This window comes from Festucalex cinctus, chromosome 17 (assembly GCF_051991245.1).
Source record: "Festucalex cinctus isolate MCC-2025b chromosome 17, RoL_Fcin_1.0, whole genome shotgun sequence".
Classification (NCBI taxonomy): Eukaryota; Metazoa; Chordata; class Actinopteri; order Syngnathiformes; family Syngnathidae; genus Festucalex; species Festucalex cinctus.
In genome coordinates this window covers 18,961,512-18,980,364 of record NC_135427.1, presented here as the reverse complement: position 1 = coordinate 18,980,364, position 18,853 = coordinate 18,961,512, and the positions used below count along the sequence as shown (strand labels likewise).

Sequence of the window (18,853 nt, the reverse complement as noted above, 5' to 3'; positions counted from 1 at the left end):
GTCAAAGTAGCTTTCTAGTATAATGTGTGCTTGGTTTCAATGGGCAATTGTATGTGTGTGTGTGTTACTGAAGGTCCTTATATGGTCACATTTTATTTATAGATATATACGCAAACACACTGGGGAGGGAAAGTTTGTTTACATGTAATTGACCCTGCTATTATTTTTGGTTTTGTATTTTTCTATTGCAGAATTGCTTTGTTTTATTGTGCTATTACAATAATATAGTCAATGCTTTTATTTTGAAGGATGGAGGAGGTGTCTCCTAAATCGATAGGAAGTGACGTGTAACTAACTTACCGCCAGAAGTAGCGCCATCTTCCAAGTGTAGAAAAGACGCGCGCGCGCCACAGTACAAACAGAGAAAACTGAAGTGCACAAGTAATTCAGTGAACGATTCTTTAGCACCTGATTGAGAAGGGAACGAGGTTCGTATTAGATTAATGCTTCTTGTTTGGAGAATGTCGCTATTTTTCACGTCGTTTGTGTGATTTGCTGCAGAGTAAAACGGTTCAGTTTCCATCCACTAGAGTGTGCCAACGCACCTTGGTAAATATTTAGCAACGCTATAGCTCAAGATTCTGTATTATTTACTATGAACATGTTTTTTTTCTGTATTTTTTATTTTTGTTTCAAAGTATTTACAAAGGTAAGGGGCAAGGTTAAAATGCTTATATACAATGTCAATTGTATTCAAAGAAGGCTGTAAAATGTAATAATTTAAGGTAATTCATTTATGTTATATGGCTTAAATAAGGTAAAAGGATACACAAAACATACCGTTTGAGTTATTAATGGCATTTTCTGTTCATTTGTATTGCAGCTCTTACGGTGTGTTCACACAAGGACTGTTGATTAAAAGTTGTGAACCATCAGTTGGAGGCACCACCTTTATTTCAACCGAGGATGCTACATGACATGCTGCAGTACTGAAATCGGTGAGTCTGTGTGAGCACAAGGTGCAAAATCCCCTGAAGACAGGCACAGTTTGACAGAACAGTACAATAAAATCCTCCTGGCGATGGTGCTTGAACGAATAATAGGCTAGTTGACATGGATTGATTACAATCTATTGGCAAGCTTGATCAGCAGGGCTTTACAACCTTCCTCTGAACACTGTTATCCACAAGGCTGTGGGAAAATCCAAGGCTGGTAATAGAGAGAAGGTTTTGTCAGTATATTCACGTCCAGACAAGAGACCAACACATGCACTGAGGAGTTTTTTGGCAATTACCTTACGTATTTATTCTCAATACAGGGAGAGCCAATATGCTATATTTCACAATGATCCAACAGTGGAATCTGTTCCATGACACTTGGTGGGCTGCCAAGTTATTCTAATTTTCAAACTTTTTCCACTTTTGTTCCCCATAGAAAAATAAATTAATTCATTCCAGGCTGCCATCTGTCACCATCATAAAAGTGATATTAACATTACAAGCAATGTAACATTTGAACATTGAGCTCCAAATCAAAAATAGCAACTGCATGGATTTTATTTGCACTTCATTAACAAACTGAATAACATGTCAATTAAACTGCTGAAACTTACATGGTGCAAGTAGCCAATTGCTATTTTGGTATTTTAATTATTAGTACGTTATTAAATTATGTTGTCAACATGAATGTTGAAGTCTCCTGTCATGACCAGAAAGTCATAGTTAGTACAGATTACTGACAGCATTTCTTTAAATTCCTCCATAAATTTGACTTTTTGACTTGGAGGTCAATAAATCATTACATTGTTGTTCTTTGGATCGCCTTTTACCAAAAAACCCAGGATTGTCGAATTAATTGAAGTCACCCCTTACAATTTCTCGAAGTAATGATTTAAAAACGTCAGCAATGAAACAAAAAAAAATGTTGGGAACTGTCTGTCTCTTCCAGCAATAGCAAATTCCAGCAGTGTCAAATTCAGATCCAGAAAATAAAATCCCTGCCACAGTTTGGCTTGAGCCAAAGGTGCTTCTACTCAACCGACAGGTAAATGAGCTCTCCGGCCGTACCTTGCCCAGGTCTGGTCGACACACAAAATTAATTGAACCTTTTTCAAACTTCAATTATGTTATTTATTTATTAAGTATTGCACTTGTTTTAAAAGTATAGTTCAGTTGTATTTAACTATTAAATACAATACAATTGCATTTGCGAAACTTAAGAACTGTTTGCTTTGAAAACAATAATATACAGTAAATACTTTTTGGGCAAAATTAAACTGTTCAACTGTTGCCCCAAACAGATGGATAGATGCAATGTTGAAACAATGTCTACATACACCATTTGACCCATGTTGTCCTGTCAATTTCACAATCATTTTGCACACTTTGTCATAGCTTCAACCTGCTTTCTTGTACTCCAACGTGAAGAATACTTCTGCATTGTGTTGGGTTCACTCTGCATTCTCCCTCTTTACTGGTCCCTCCCAGACACACCATTTCTGTACCTCTGACTAACAGATCTGAAATGGGATTATTTTCAAGGTGGCTGAAGGAGAAATGAAAGCTGAGATTTGAAGCTTAACCTTATTTCTAATTTTCATACAAGGAAAAGAAATGAAATGATCGATTTTATGTCTTTCTCTCTCCCTGGGAATATTAAAACCGCTGGTGAGGTTTCACACATTGTACTCTTGTCTTTCTTCCTGATCCCCTCCCTTGTACTGTATCCTTTGTTAAACGAATTCTGTTTAACGTCTTTAAAGCACGAGGAGGCATATATTTGCATTTCAGTTTGAAAAGTATCATCTCTATTGAAGTCCCTGTTGTGGATTTAAACCAAAGGAAATGGAAGTGGTAAATACAGTAGATGATTAAAAAAAAAAGCTGAATGAAAATACAGTACATACAGAGACCAGCAGTTTATGCATGCTGGAGCTCTTCACTTAGATCACTTTATTAATAAGAGAGAATTAGTTATATAAATGACCATCCATCTAAATTCTGAACACTCTTTACTAGGTTTCTCCTCAGACCTGCCGTATACCAAATTCTATAGCTTACCGACATTATGGCAGGAAATAACATAAATATGAAATTAGACAATGAGAATGAAATGTGTGAAAACTAATTTCGCCAGGGAATCGAGAAACAGACGATTTATTATTGATTTAAAAAAAAAGAAGAACATGCTTAGGAAAAAGATGAAGACAAAGCTGTACCGAAGCAACCAGACAGGTAGATGCTCGTAATACAGATGTTGGCATTTTTTGTTCATTCAGGTCAAATCAGCAGATATTGACCAGATTTATACTCTTTCCTTTAAGAGAATATGCATGCCAGCATTCTGTTTTGCTAGGCTAAACAGTACAGCATAAGGTCGAGATGCGATAGTGAACTCATTACTGACTTAGAGTGCCCTATAAGAAATAATCAAGTTCACCTCTTCCTGGCAGCTGATAGGGTGCTGACATGTGTAATTCTCTGTGCCTCTGATCTCTCCCCTCGGACATGACCCAGGGGGGAAAAAAATATAACGAGTGCTCTACCTCAGCACATATTTTAGCATATGATTGACAGACAAAATCACTTGGCTGTGATACGAAGTCATCCTACCTGCCGCAATTTATCATGGAATGCTCGGGTTGAAAATTAATCTTGGCCTGAATGTTAATTGATTCGGGTCACAAGTTGATGGAAATTGTGTCAGACATATTTATTTTGGACCTGGCAACGCATTATAAATCAGGATGCTCTTGGAAACTGATGATAATTTAATCAGACCTACGGTATCATACAGAACTTTAGGTCATCAGTCTGATGTTTCAGCAATTATGACTGACTGCAACAATGACCGCATTTCTTCACAACGTATTGTTCAGAAGATTTTTATATAACGTGTACATAAACAACTGCAGTAAGCATAAGACCAAAGAGCATTTTCTTTTTATTGGTCTTTTTCACTGAGCTCCACAATGCCACCTGTCTTGTTCCTCCTGACAGGACGACCATGTCTGTCTCAGAGATGTTATGTGATAACCTTGCCAGCAAGCTGAATTCTCGCAGTATTTTTCACAAATCCGACGAGAATACATCTTGCACCACTCTCGCTGATACATTTGCAACCGAACTTTTTTGAGGTCAGATCAATCAGGCATTGTTTAGGGCGGGACGAAACCAAGAAGCACCGATGGCGAGTTGGAAACAAACAAACCTAACAGGTGAATGGGCGCTGCAATTTTTTTTTCAAATGTATTTCATTCTTTAATAAAAAAAAAGAAATGAAAGGGGACAGAAAGAAGTGAAACTTATCCGCACCACCTGATCAACACAAGAAACATAATTCTGTTCTCGCAGAATTGCTCACCGGTTCCTTGTTGAATGTTCAACCACGAGAGGCGCTTCGTGCATTTTTATCTGGTAGAGATGTTCGTGCATTATTTTTTCCTATGGCATTTTCATCCATTGCCGTGATTGGTCAAAACAAACGTGCACAAGATGCCACATCGTCCAGTGCTTGAAGTATTGTCCAGAATGTCCCTTTCCTTTCCCGAACGGATCTGGCGAGTGAAGTTCCAGATTGAAAATGTGAAGAATCTCAATTATCAATCTGGCTTGTGAGGTTATTATTGTGATGGTTTCTAGGAAAGCAAAGATCTTCTCTAAATCGCCTTCAACCTTTCTTCAGCCTTGATAAAGAAGATGAATTCCTTGACAGGGTTTTCCTGTTTCTTGGTTCTCCGGTTGGTCTAATTTATTTAAACACATTGTTGTGTCACCAATGGTAGCAGACCTCCAGAGTGCTTTTGGATGGTGGCTGAGGTTGTTCAACGGGGAGACAGGAAGCACGCAGAGGTCCCAGCTAAGTCCACCAGTGAAGGTTTGATGTAGTTGGGAGCATGACGTATGCGGGATGCACAAGAAACAACACCACAAATAAGACCAAGCGAGGCTGCGGCCTAGTCTGTGAACTCAACATGTCCGAGCTACTCATTACATTCTTAATGGGATAGCTGGGCATGCCTCCTCCTCGTCTGCTATCATTTATTGTTCAACCACATGATGCCTGGCACATCCCCTGCAGCTGTCCATAGCTGGAAGGTTAGATGGCATTTTTCCTAGGCTTGCCATTTGAAGTCACCTTGCCTTGGAGCCTTCTTTGCTGAAGGCAAGATTCTGCTTTCTCCATCTCATCCTTAGTATTCCATTTCATCTCTGTCCTCACCTTAATCCCAACTCCTGGCATTTTATATTATGTGGACTTGCTGAACTGCAGTTCTTCCCTAGCACAGGAATGCTAATGCTACGTTCAGACCGAACCGAAAATATCGCAATGCTACTCTGGTCTCGCGTATGTTTGTTTGCACGGTTCTCCAATGGGATTTGTTTTGCGCCGTGCTGCAACGGAGGAAGAAGAGGGATTTCCGTTTTGGTTGGTGGTGCTAACTTTATTTTAGCATTGTTATCTTAATTCACCCTTTCACAATTAACTCATTCACTCCCAACCATTTTCACTTGTGTTTTCCTGGATTTTGACTGATTTTTCAATGCCCATGAAATATTATGTTCTATAGCTATAAAAATATGGAACATACCAAAAGAGAGATTAGAGTCTCTTCTATTATCAGGGGAAAAAAGTATATTCCTATCCGTTTCCACTGTGCAGCAATTAGCAATAGAATATGGCTAAGTTTCGTTTTTCACAATTAGAACTGTGGGAAAACTGTGGGAGTTTTAACATGGCCTGGTTGATCTCTTATACTCTGCTGCCACTCAACTATTTTCTGCAGTAGCGAGACTGCAGAAAAGCCTTCTCTATGCTCTGGCATAAAAAAACAACAAAAAACATATAAATACGTCTTTGGGACACTTAAGACATTTAAAATATGACGTATTTATACGTTTTTGGGAGCTAATGAGTTAAACAAACTCACCAGATAAGCCGACCTCCAAGCAATCTCCCTTTTTGGCCAGTACACGTAGTCGTACAGCTCCGGCTGCCTCCAAACCGCGACGCTCAAGGTATCCTCCATGCTATGCTGCACTGCTACGCTACACGTTTCCTGTGTTTTGTCCGCTGTGACCTGTTGGTGACGTGAACTATATCGACACCGATTGGCTGTCGCTGAATGGTAGAATTAGCGTAATGCTGCCGGAAACGTCCCAAACGCACCACCTGGCGCCCCCTGCGCAAAGTCCATGCAATGGCGCCGCCGGAAACGCCTCACCCGCTGTTGGTCTGAATGTAGCATTAGTCTTCAGTGGAGCACAAGCTACCTGCGGCAGTAGACTCATTTTTCTTTCTAAGCCCTCAACTGTGGACATAGAAGTCATACACTCATCAGATTTGTGGAAGCTTGTGGCAATATCATTCTTCTTGATTACAGCTCACAAAATGTGTGAAATGTGTTTGGACCACCATTCCAGAAGCGAGGCAACGCCTCACAGAAATCTATTTTTTATAAAGTTTTCCAAACTCCACATACGGTTTCTTTGTGTGATAGCGATTTCCATTTCCCCCCTTTTACTTCTCTTGCCGTTCCATTAATCAGCATTAGCAAACAGTGCAATTAGTTCTGAATGAAAGGAGATTCATTTTTGTGTCTAATTTCTGCTTCGGATCCCATTGAGACTGTATGTTTCACACTATGAACCACAAGCATGCCTAGAATCTCAATCTAGCATTGTGAAAAGGGTCATATTTGAGCACAGACCTAATTTTCTGACTCAGTGCTTCAGCTTCCACTGGTATAAATGGGGTGGGTGGTAGTGGTGTACTGATGAATGGTGGAACACAGAATGTTTATGGTGGCTCACGTTATTGTGAGATGTAACAAAGTGATCTGGAAACATTTGTGCAGAACTTGTGATGTGAAGACACTACAAAAAATACCCATGCTGAAATTGTATGAACAGCTTTGGGGGAAACACAATGAGCCGACAATTCAGGTGAAAAAACAAAACAAAACACAGATTTAAGAAAAAGTGGAACCTTCAGTCATTGCTTTCAACGAACAAACCACAATCTCTTTCAATTTTCAAGGCACTTCTTTGTCAATTCTACGACTGTAGACCAGCCACAAAGAGAATCTAGAAGAACAAATGTTTTCTCCCTGAAATGTCTGAAACCAATAACAAAAGCACAAACTACTTCTTCTACTTTCAAATATCTGGAGCCCAACGTCACTTATCCATGAATCACATTAACCAGGATTCTTCTTTCAGCCCAATACTTGGCCTAGAACAGGGCATAAGGGACATATTTAATGGTGACACAGCTCATTAGATAACAGGGGTCAAACACCTTACCGCCTCATTTTTGTAATGGACACGAGAGCGTTTACAGTGTAGGTGAAGGATCGGGCCTCTTGTTAAATTACCAAGATATAGCTGAAATATGATTCACCTTGAAGGGTTGTTGGCATTTTGGGAAGGAAAGAAAGATTAGCACAGAGCACTTCAAGCATCTGCTGCCATAGATCTCTCTGTTTGTCTCACTCTTGCTGTTCCCCTGATTGATGGCACAGTCTTTGATTGTTAAAAAATGTTCGCAAAAACTTTTGCCACAGCTTGGATACAAACTTGGATGTGGTTCAATTTGTATTGTTTAGCAGATTGATCGAGTGACACCCATCGACCGACTAGTCTACTTACCTACTAGTTAATTCAACAGCTAACACTGTTAAATATAACACTGTGTCCGCATGTATTTGGTCCTTGTCAGAATTGGTGTAAAGTAACTCTTTCCACAGTGTTAAATTTCAGTGTAAAATTAACTCACAACTGAGTAAAAAACAAAACAAAACTTAACACTACACTGTGTTATACAATTTAACACCACCGATTAAATAACTGGAGAGAGTAAACATGACTCCCAATAGTGTTGATTATTTACTCTACTGTGGTGGAAAATCAACACCATCCGACCGAACATAGTATAGTGGCATTTGTAGCGGTATGCAATATAGTACCAGTCAACTTTTGTGTGCTAATTGAGTTTTTTTTGTTGCTATATTCTTAGTTCTGATGGCATTGTTCGAATGTTGTTGTTTTTTTAATTTACTTATTTATAAATATATATTTAGACATAGTTGAAAAAAAAAACTGCAGTTTGTATTCTGTCCTCACGGGCCAAATTGGACGTTCTGACGGATTGGTTATGGCCTGTCCGTATGTTTTACACCACTGATTTAGGCATTATCAACCCACTAAGACCAAGTAAAGTTTTGAAAAGTGTCCCATTAAAAATCACATTTGGTCTTTTACTTGTACCATGAAAATATTAATGACAATGAAATTCATGTAACCTTAGTACATATGGTCCTTCTCCACCAGATGGTATCAACTCTGCATGGTGCCGCTCAGCATGACTATTTTTGTCTTTCTGCTATAGATATTGTTACCTTTTTTTTTTGTGGGGATGGGGTGGAGTTATCTACTGGACTGCAATGATGGCAGGAAGAACCACGCCATCCTGTTGAAATAGACAGCCAAATGGAAGTAGTGATCAGACCGCCTGGGATCAATTCAATCTCAGTCTGTCTTTCCTTTGACCTGCAGCCGAGCTCCAGTGGGAGGAAGAGAGCTCCTGCACGACTGGATGCTGGCTCTCAACTCTGCCTTTAATTCTGTTCCCAAATGACATCAAGTTGTTGGAGCAGGGTTGAAAGGTTCTGACATGAACTCCCTGCCTCATTTGAGACAGTGGAGTTCCCGATCACTCATACTAATTGACCTATTAAATGGAGAAGATGCCTAATTGTTAAATGCCGACAGAATTTACTGTGTACACTGTACAATTCATGTTAACATTCTTGTCTGAGGGAGTGATGTCATAATTTTCAGCACATTGAGACTCGCGTATCCAAAAACAGCAAGAGGGAGAGAGATTCACGTTTTTATGATGCAAGTGTAATCACTACTTTAAATTTGTGTCAGCTGAAAACAAAAATAAACAAAAAGCATTGAAGGAGGTCCCCAATTTTAATCGTTATATTTATAAACAATGTGCAGTACATTATAAATGTTGGTTATAAGACTACCTTTATTTCAGAAACGATTAAAAATGTATTTTTATTAAGTGTTTCTTATGTAGTTTGTTGAATGGAATCCTGAAAATTAAGATAAGTCAAAAATGTTGCTCTTTATTTTATAACAGGTATCATTTTTATGTTAAGCAGGGATGCTGGTACAGTCAAACCTCGGTTTTCGAACATAATCCGTTCCAGAAGGCTGTTATTAAAGCGATTTGTTCGAAATCCAAAACAATTTTTCCCATTATAATTAATGTAAATAATTTTAATCCGTTCCAAGTCTAAAAAGTTTTTTTTTTTTGTACTATTTTACACTATAAACTGCACTGTATACTGTTTACCATAAATAGACAAGGGTAGAAATAGACACTGTTTTATTTAGATATCCTATCTAAAAGCAAACAAAATGCAAACATTTATTTTTTAAATTCAATAGTTCTGCACACTACTTTCCTCTTTTCTTCACTAGCTTTACCACTTGCACTTGCTTTCTTTGGACCCATGATTAGGGGCTAATATACGATGAAAAACTTACATTTTTTTTTTGCGTAAATAACAATGAACAGGTCTGCTCCGAACGAACTTTGAACACGAATGTGCTACGGAGGAAGCATCCTGGGCATTCGCGTTAACTCGGCTCCCGAGTGAGTCGCGTTCAGGTACGCTTGGCTTTTTTCAGTTTGGTTGAGAGACGAATTTTATGACGAGTTCTGAGACCTAAAATTCTCGAATTTTCTGGTTGAAAACCGATTTGGTTGAGAACAGAAGCATTCGAAAACCGAGGTTTGACTGTATCTGCTAAATGAAATAATTCAGGTAACTTGTGGTCTAACTTAGTTACTTTTTAAACAAAGCAATCCGTAAAGTAATTTTTTCAAGGTAAATGATGACTCATCAAAATCCAAATATGCACTCCAGTCGACGGAGAGCGCTAAGGAGGCTCGTCCATAAATCGAAGTTTGTAGTACTTGTGTTGATTTTATGCTTCACTCTAATTTAATCTCACTTGAAATATGAAGTATAAAGTGGACATTTGTGGTAATAGTAGTGATTTAGCCACGCAGACGGCTCATTACTTACGCGCGGCAATGACATAATGTCATCTTTAGAGGTCGCAATAAACTGAGGAAATGGAGGAGCATCGTCTCAAAAATACCTGTCAATATGTGATGATGAAATGAGCACCGTGACCTTACACACTGGGCCATGTTTACTTTAAACACTTTGCCATGTGATGTCAGGTTTTGTAATTTGAACAAGTACATAAACAGATTGGATTTAACAACGAAAAAAAATCACCCTGTAGTGTGAATGTAGCCTGAGAAAACATTTCTTCTCTGATCTGAGTAGGCTTCGTCAAAGCTTGGTTAGGACTGCACCACCCAAAATTGTTGTGGAAAACGAGTTGGAGGCACACCCCACCCTCGAATGGTGTCATCTTTTTGGATTACAGAAGAAGAAGACTCCTCTGAGACATCATACATTGACATGTAGGTGAAAACAACCATCTTCATTGTTCCGCCCGTTTTCTCCTGGAACACTTGCACCTCCGATAAAGGAGATTATCAATTTCCTGCCACCACCACCTGACATTGGTATGCCTGACGGCGTGCGCATGTGGAGAGCATGAAAAGTGACATTCCTCCAGCTGTGCTCCTCCGTCCCTCCCATCAGTTTGTGAGTATCAATAACCAGTTAAGACTTTTAGTAGAGATGAAAACAACATGATCTGGGAAAATATTGAATAATCAATCGAGAATAATGCTTTCTGATTACACGGGTACGTGTGTGGAGAGTCTAAACGGGTGTAAAGGCCTTGTAACCCCCCCACCCCTCTCTTTTGCTCTTTCTCCTCTCGCAAGGCAAAAATCTATAGCCAGCAAATACAATCTAATTTCTCCCTGCCCTGCCAGTTTAAATAGCCCGCATTAAATTAAGTTGGTTAAAAGAGAAATCGATCTTTTCGTTGGCCATCTTAGTGCAGCGCCTTGCACCGCTGGACTTGTAATCACTGTTGATCCCTGGGAGAAATTAACTCGCAGAGCATTGGGTTAGGAGGGTAAAAAAAAGTTTTATAAAAGATAATACAAATTATAGTTCTTTTTTTTATATGAATTCATGTATTAACGCTATAAATTGTTTTATATAATGCTGTCCGTTCCTCCACAGCAAATACGAGCGGATCGAATCAACTTATTCAGTCGGAATTCACTTAGTTCCACTGAAATTCAGTTGAGTCATCTTTGTTCATCATCTCATTCGCTTTCCTCGCATACTGGCTGACACGCTCCGTGTCCACACCATTCTCTCTCACTCACTCGCTGCTCTTTTGCCCCTCCACCATCCTTTTAAACACTCATTACCTCTCCACTCTATCTTTTCTCTCCAAACACTGTGTAGGATCGCAGATCAATACAAGTTTGTGAAGTGAGTCCCCTCTTCTCTTTTCCCTACTTCTTTCTTTTCAGGCCAAAACACAGGCGGTAGAGGATTTTTTTTCTTCTCATCTTTCTGCCATGACAGTCATAAACAGTCATTCAGTGTCGTGATTTATCTTGCAGTATGCGGTGTGAAGTTTTGAGGGAGATTTTATTTTGAAATTTGGTGGCATTTCTAAACATATAATTTTGCTTTCAGTGTAAATGCGATTGACATCTCTGCAATATTTTCAATATAATGAATTTCCTTGCAGTGTTCACTTCTTTGTTTGTTTGCTGTATTCCATATCACAAACATTCCAGCCTCATTTTTCTGTGAGTGAGATTCCTTCCTGTAGGGCTTTTGTATATGATTATGCCTTTTTTTGTCTAGCACTATCGGCAACCCTGCATTTCGGTATTGCTATGTGGGGGTATGCATTTGTACTGGTAGTGCATGCTGCAGGTCTATTTCATCTGGGTTATGTGTTTGCTCCAGAATAAATACACAAACAAAAGCAAATGGAATATGGATGACACAATTAATTATTTATTGTTTGTACCTTTTGGCGCTTTTTATTATCTTTATTTGATGTGTTGCCCTTTATATGGTTGTTCTGCAGCTTCATCTCAACACTTGGCTGGGAATCAAGAGAGAGGTTTGAACCTATTCTGTGTTTTTTAATAGGTTAATAATCAATCAGCATAGGTTTTGAATAAGATAGTGTTGATTCGGTTTTCAATGCCGATTTATGATGTGTGTATAGAGTGTACGTTTATTTTTTGTATTCAACCTTTTTGCAAATCCTTATTTTGAATGCTAATGTGGTATCTTTAGAGTAGAGCTGCTGCAGAATTGTAATTTTTGTGCATGACTAAATTTACCATCTTGTATTTTTTTTCATGCCTCTCTGTTTAAATGAAAAACCTTGAGTTATTGTCAATTAAAAAGGGATCTAATGGCGAAGCCCCTGACAGGATATTCACTTAGAGAATATTACCTACCAAACAAACCCTCACCGGTATTTATAAACACTCACTTTCATTTACCAGCTGGCACCTCTCCAACTTTTGAACAACACATTTCTCCCAGCAGCATAGAAGAAAATTGCATTTATTTGATAAAGCGCACACATTCACTTCACTTTCATCTGGGAACTATTGATGCAATGTCAGTTTGCGGGACTGCAATGTGAAGGTAGCATTTGAAATCCTAACAATATCAAAACATATAGCTCTTAGGGGATCAACAATGCAATTTAGTTGTGCTATACAGATTCCATCCTTGTCAGTCCCACTACCTGTTCTTATTCTGAGCAGGGAGATATGACGAGCTAATTAGCAGTTATCAGTGCTTAATTAAAATGCGGTTCCGTAGTAGAATAATTGTGGGAAGGTTCTGGAATTCCCACATTCCCAATCCTCCATCTGACTTCTCGGGTAAATATGATAATGCAATGGGTGACTACAAATGAATCAGACAGTAACTTTAACTAAAACATTCATTCCAAATTGACTTTAAAAGTGAATCACATGACTTTAAGATAAAATTAATATCTGACATAAACTGAAACATGATCTCAGAGCGAAAAGGGAAGTAACGCTGCATTGAGTTTTGTTGGATGCACATATTTTCATATTTGTTTTAGCACATGGCCATGTATGATCACGGTTGAAAGCGGTCTCCAAGTGCCCACTTCACAGATCTGTGATCTAGTTAGCAGTACACTGTACTCATCAAGGTCTGCTTTCATTTCCTTAAAAACATAATTTGCACAACTCGACCTTAATTGGAATGAGTGGAGCCGTTTCAATTGGCGGCGAATCACATTGGCTGTGTTCATGTCAAGTCTCTGTGTTTGTCTTCTACATGTGTCACAGGAATGGAGCTGTTCACTAATTGAAAAAGTGTCAATTAAGTTAATTTATATATATATATATGTTAAATGTACAATAATTTTTTTCCACAAGATTTTCATACCCTTGTTATTTGAAGTTATAAAAGATGTACTGTACTGTAAAAAGGAGTGTGAAACTGCTTTGTGTAATTGAGGTAATTTTTCTTCCACTGGAAGGCATTAGTGTTTCATGTTAGACATTGGTGACATTAACAGCGCATTGTAAATAACACCATGACCCCAGTCCTTTCAAATATATTCATTATTATATCTATTAGTACCAAATTGCGTTATAGTAACTCTTTTGCACATTACATGCCTTAATTTTGTAAAGTTTTATACAGATGTGTATTGTCATTAGTGATGCAGCCAGAAATAACATCTTCTGGAGTTGCTGAATAAAATACGTCTCACGTCTAACGATCAAGTGACTTGGAGTCATTCCACATGACAAAACGTGCATACGCTCAGTTCTTGGCTCTCACAGGCATCTGAGAGTGCCCAATTGCCCATGCAGTAGCCCCTTGAGAGGTGTAGCAACCTAGCTTGGTGCTAACTGCTAACTGGCACTAACGAGTCTGTGTCTGTTCTCCTCTCGAAGCAGTGATGGTGATTTTTAAGTTAAGGCAGTATTAACTCATTTGCTTCCAATAACGTATAAATACGTTGTTTTTTTGTTTTGTTTTTAAATGTTTTAAGTGTCCCAAAGACGTATTTATATTTTTTTTTTATTTTATTTGTTTTTTATGCTAGAGCATACAGAAGGCTTTGATGCAGCCTCTCAACTGCAAAGAACGGTTGCAGAAATGGTAGTTATTACACAAACGGCCAGCAGGTGGCAGCAGAGCAAAGGCGATCAACCAGGGCCATCGAGAAAAAAAAGCTCAATTACTCACAAGTTTAAATAGATTTGTGTAAATTGATGAAGCTTAGCTATATTCTAATGCTAATTGCTGCAAAACGGAAACAGATAGAAACATACTTTTTTTTTTCCTGATGAAAGAAGAGACTTTAATCTTTCTTTTGATAGGTTCCATGTTTTTATTGCAAAAGAACACAATATTCTGTGGGCCTTGGAAAATCAGTCAAAATCCAGTAAAAGCCGGGAGCGAACGGGATTACTTCTGTGAAAATGGCTGGCAGTGAATGAGTTAACATGCTAATTTTGACACCCCAGTTTTTGTTATCTTAAAGGGCATATTATAGCAAGACAAGAAATGGGATGTGTTAATTCTGCTGTAACGTCTAATCCTTGGGTTATTTTAATGGAAGCATATGTTGGTTACTTATTAAGCCACCTGGGAATGGTTTCAATTGTGAAACAATCTCCTTCCAAATGTTTTATTATGCACAGCAGAAACACTGCAATGAACACTACAAGTCTTGTTTTTTGTCCAGGCGCAGTTAATAATATATCCTCCATACTCATAGAGGATGACGGATGGCCTTTTGACTTGTTTTTAGTGGCTTTGATTGAATAGCAGCATCTTGTTTCCAGTAGAACAAATGAGTTTCAGTAGCCACCACCATCGGGCTTGCCCTGAAATGAGGTACTTTTATTAGCTGTCTCTCCGGGGAGTAAATAGAACTTTGGTGAGCGAGGAAGTGTGTGCAAGTAATGGGGGTGGAGGGACTGGAGAATCGTAGTCATCTCTTGGCTTAGATGGATGCACTTTCAAGCTTGAGCTAAGTAGAAATAGAATACAAGGCAGTCATGATAAAAATATTAAATTGCAACTGATGCAACTGTTTTTCATTCTGGCCATGGAGACCAGACCAGTAGGTTCCTTGAGGGTGTATAGAGGTTGCCCAACTGGGAGTAACTAAAATGGACTGGCCGAAACTATAAACTGAAAATGAAGAAGCAAAGGCCAAAAAGCAAATTCCTCAACTGGATCCTTTTCTGGACTTTGCCAAAATTGTCTAAGGTTATATTTTTACTAATAGTATTCAGCCTCAAGGTTTCCTGCGAAGACAGAAAAACATGACCTGATGGCATTCTTGGGAGCACATGTCCTCATCTTGGCTGTTGTGTGTGTGCTGTTAACTGTTGTGAAAACAACAACAGAGCTCATTTTTATGTTTTACCAGGGAGATGAGGTTGCAGAGAAACCAGACTGACAGTGGCAGCTGGCCTAGCTTTGAGGGTCAGTCTGTGCGACACTGTGAAGGAAACGGGGGCCATTAATATTTCATTTCCACGTCTTTTCTCTTGAATGATTCCCGGCATTACAGTTCGGAGACCCTGTAAAGTGAAAATAAATATGTCTCGTAAATTTGACACATCACGGAAAAGAGTGTTGTTAATAACGCTGACAAATTTGAATTATTAATAAACAGGCGAGTATATAAAATGAGGCTTCAAAATCTATTTGCTCTCAGATGCTGTGGATGTAATGCACTGAAACCATGCCCGGGCAACTGTCACTCAAATACCACAACTACAGCCTGGAAAAATGGATGCTACTTTATCCTAGCATCTTTCTTATGTTTACATATGACTGCTTACTGCACCGTATATCTGCTTAAAGCCTCTGCTTGCTGGAATATACTGTATCCACTTCTGCCTTTCTCACCATGATTTACACATATTCACAACAACAGTGAGGCTCTCTACAGCAGACACATGAGCTGACTATGTAGAGGGAAGGTGCACAATCAGGGTTTTGGCATAGCTAACTAGCTAACTGCATAGCACCGTTCCGTCTGTTAACCACAAGCATACAAAGCGCTCTAATTCTCATATATTGGCAGATTCATATTACACTTGAAAGTGCATCAGGCATCGTTTTGTAAAAAAAAAAAAAAAAAAAATTGGGAGAACTGAAATGATGAAAAGTACATGCTATATCGCCACAATTGAGTATTACATAGTTCTCAGTCTTTGAATTTGTTTTCCGCAAATAACTTTAAATATGTACATTAACAACAAATCTCTGAATTTATTTTATTTTATTTTATTTTTCGAACAGGTTCATTAAAATTTTGGATGATTTCTGTTACCGTCCAAACTAATTGGCTAATTGAGCTAGTGCCAAATTTGGCTATGAACTCATCCAGCAGGTTAATCATACATTTTAGATCACATTTCTTTCTATAAAGAATGTTACAAGAGAGAATGTTTCTCTCTGGGAAAACTCAACATCCCAAACTAAAATGACCACATTATAGAAATACGACAAACAAACAAAACATCAGGACATATCGTGAATTTAGCAGTGACGTTTTGGAGCTTCTGACTTGGAGACAGTCACAAGAAGGAGTCATGCCGTATCACCTATGACAAAATTGCCTTTAACAATGCGATTCCTTGGGTCTGGGTCATTTTCATGTACTGTCACAATTGGTGCTGGCAACTTTATTTGTGCTTTAAAAAACAATTCAAAATGGGCACGCACATCTATTTGTACAATGCAGGCCTGATTTTGTATTCACACACAGAAATGTGCATTTATATTCTCTGAGTTTGTAGTTATGATATTTGATGTCTTTCAGGTTATAATTATGACTCTTTCACTTTTGCACTGACATAGCACAGCATGGAGTTAAATAATTAGTGTTTAGACATATAATTCTTGAAAGAATGTGGCTAGCCTCCATAAGATTAAACTCATCAGGAAAACAAGATGGAGGAACAAGAACAAGAAAAGACCTGAAGTAATAAATAAGGTTGGACAGAATTAAAACGAAAGTGTGACAGAAAGAGAAATGGAGGTATCACCAAAGCACTTTAAACAGCTCTCAGCTATTTCCCATTTTCACTAATAATAAATGGGGCTTCATTATTTAGTTGTGTATGCTGCAAGTTCCACTGCAACCTTCTTACCTACTTATCAAGATGCTATTCTCCTATTTTCTAATCTAGGAAAGAGAGAGACCCTGTTTGAAGAATGTGTACTTTGTGTGAGGGCATGCACATATCTTGCCTAGTGTGTGCGTTAAAATGTACTGTATGCGTGTGTTTGTATGCCTACTTTGCCAAGGGAGATGATTATCTATTTACAGATGCCACCCACAAAATCCCAAGACCTTTTACTGTGGGGGCTGAATGAGCTGGAGGAGTGAGCAAAAGTGAAAAAGAGCAAGAAAGACAGACTAAAGATATGTCAGTAATATTTGATTAGTATGATCTGTTTGTCAGTTGTTCTTTTTTTGTTTGTTGTTTTTAAACCACGGGCGTTTGCATCCTTTAAAGTATATGAACTTTTCATAATCACCTGGCACGGGTGTATCATTGCACAATATTACTTTTATAATGATTCAGAAGGTATTTTGTTAATCAGTGTGTAAAGGACACAAAGGTCACTAATTGCCAACATACACTGAATTGTTAGGTCAGGGTGTATTATCGTTTCAGTCTATAAATATTATATTCATATTGATTAGGTGTGCCTATTTTTAGAATTGCACCTTGCCCTATAATCACATTTGCAGTCTTACTTCGGAATAGTCACATTGCGCTCGCATGACTTCAATAATTAATCGCAAATTAATCACACATTTTATATCTGTTCGAAATGTACAATAAAACATACAATATTTTTTTTTCAAATTTTTCATACTCTTGTTAACAACTCATTCACTCCCAGCTATTTTCAATTAAGCAACCCCCTTCACTCCCGGCTACTTTATTGGATTTTGACTGATTTTTCAAGGCCCACAGAATATTTTGTTCTATTGCTGTAAAAATATGGAACCTACCAAAAGAAAGATTAGAGTCTCTTCATTCATCAGGTAAAAAAAGAATATTTCTATCTGTTTCTGTTTTGCAGCAATTAGCATTAGAATATAGCTAAGTTTAATCATTATCCACAAATCTGCTTAGAATTGTGGGGAAATGGCTCGTTTTCATCATGGCTCTGGTTGATCTATTATAATCTGCTGTCACCTGCTGGCCGTTTTTGCAATTACTTCAAATTTTTTTCACCCGTCCTCTGCAGTTGAGCAGTTGCATCAAAGCCTTCTGTATGCTTGAGCATAAAAAAAACAAAATAATAATACAAGATAACAAAACAAAACAAAAAAAAGTATAAATACGTACTTTGGGACACAATATATTTAAAGAACATATATATTAGGGCTGGGATACTTTGACTGTCTCACGATTCGGTTCGATTACGATTTTTGGGTCTGCGATTAGATTTAGAATCGATTTTCGATTCTCGATTCAAACGATTTTCGATTCAAAATGATTTGATTGACAAATGATTTCTGCTTCAATTTACAGATATGCACAACATTGTCATGATCTACTGTAGTCTGCTTTGCATGACAAAATGACAAATAGTGACATTAAAGTGCCTTTTTTGTTTAAACATTTATTAATTTTGTATTGAAAGTGCCTTTTTCCACAAAAACCTCATGTGGGCTACAACTGCCTTTCCCTTTCTTCTTCATTTCTAATTTAAATCAAATCGATTTTTGGACATAAAATATCGATTCGATTCGATTAATAAATGAGAATCTCGATTCTTTTATGAATAATTTTTTTTTTTTGGCACACCCCTAGTATATGTACATTTTTGGGAGCAAATTAGTTTTAACATAATAGTGGAGAAATAATGTTACCC

General features: G+C 38.0%; 1 protein-coding gene across 1 annotated transcript in view; it reads left to right on the top strand.

Annotated features, from left to right (window-relative positions):
• The first annotated feature begins 208 nt into the window (after window positions 1-208).
• Window positions 209-18,853, top strand: part of rbfox3a (RNA binding fox-1 homolog 3a) — a 509,587-nt gene continuing 490,942 nt past the window's right edge. Inside the window, exons 1-2 of the mRNA XM_077501734.1 lie at window positions 209-428; window positions 824-938. Of these exons, the coding sequence (XP_077357860.1) occupies window positions 914-938 (25 nt within the window). The 5' untranslated portion in view covers window positions 209-428; window positions 824-913. The remainder of the gene's footprint in view (window positions 429-823; window positions 939-18,853) is intronic.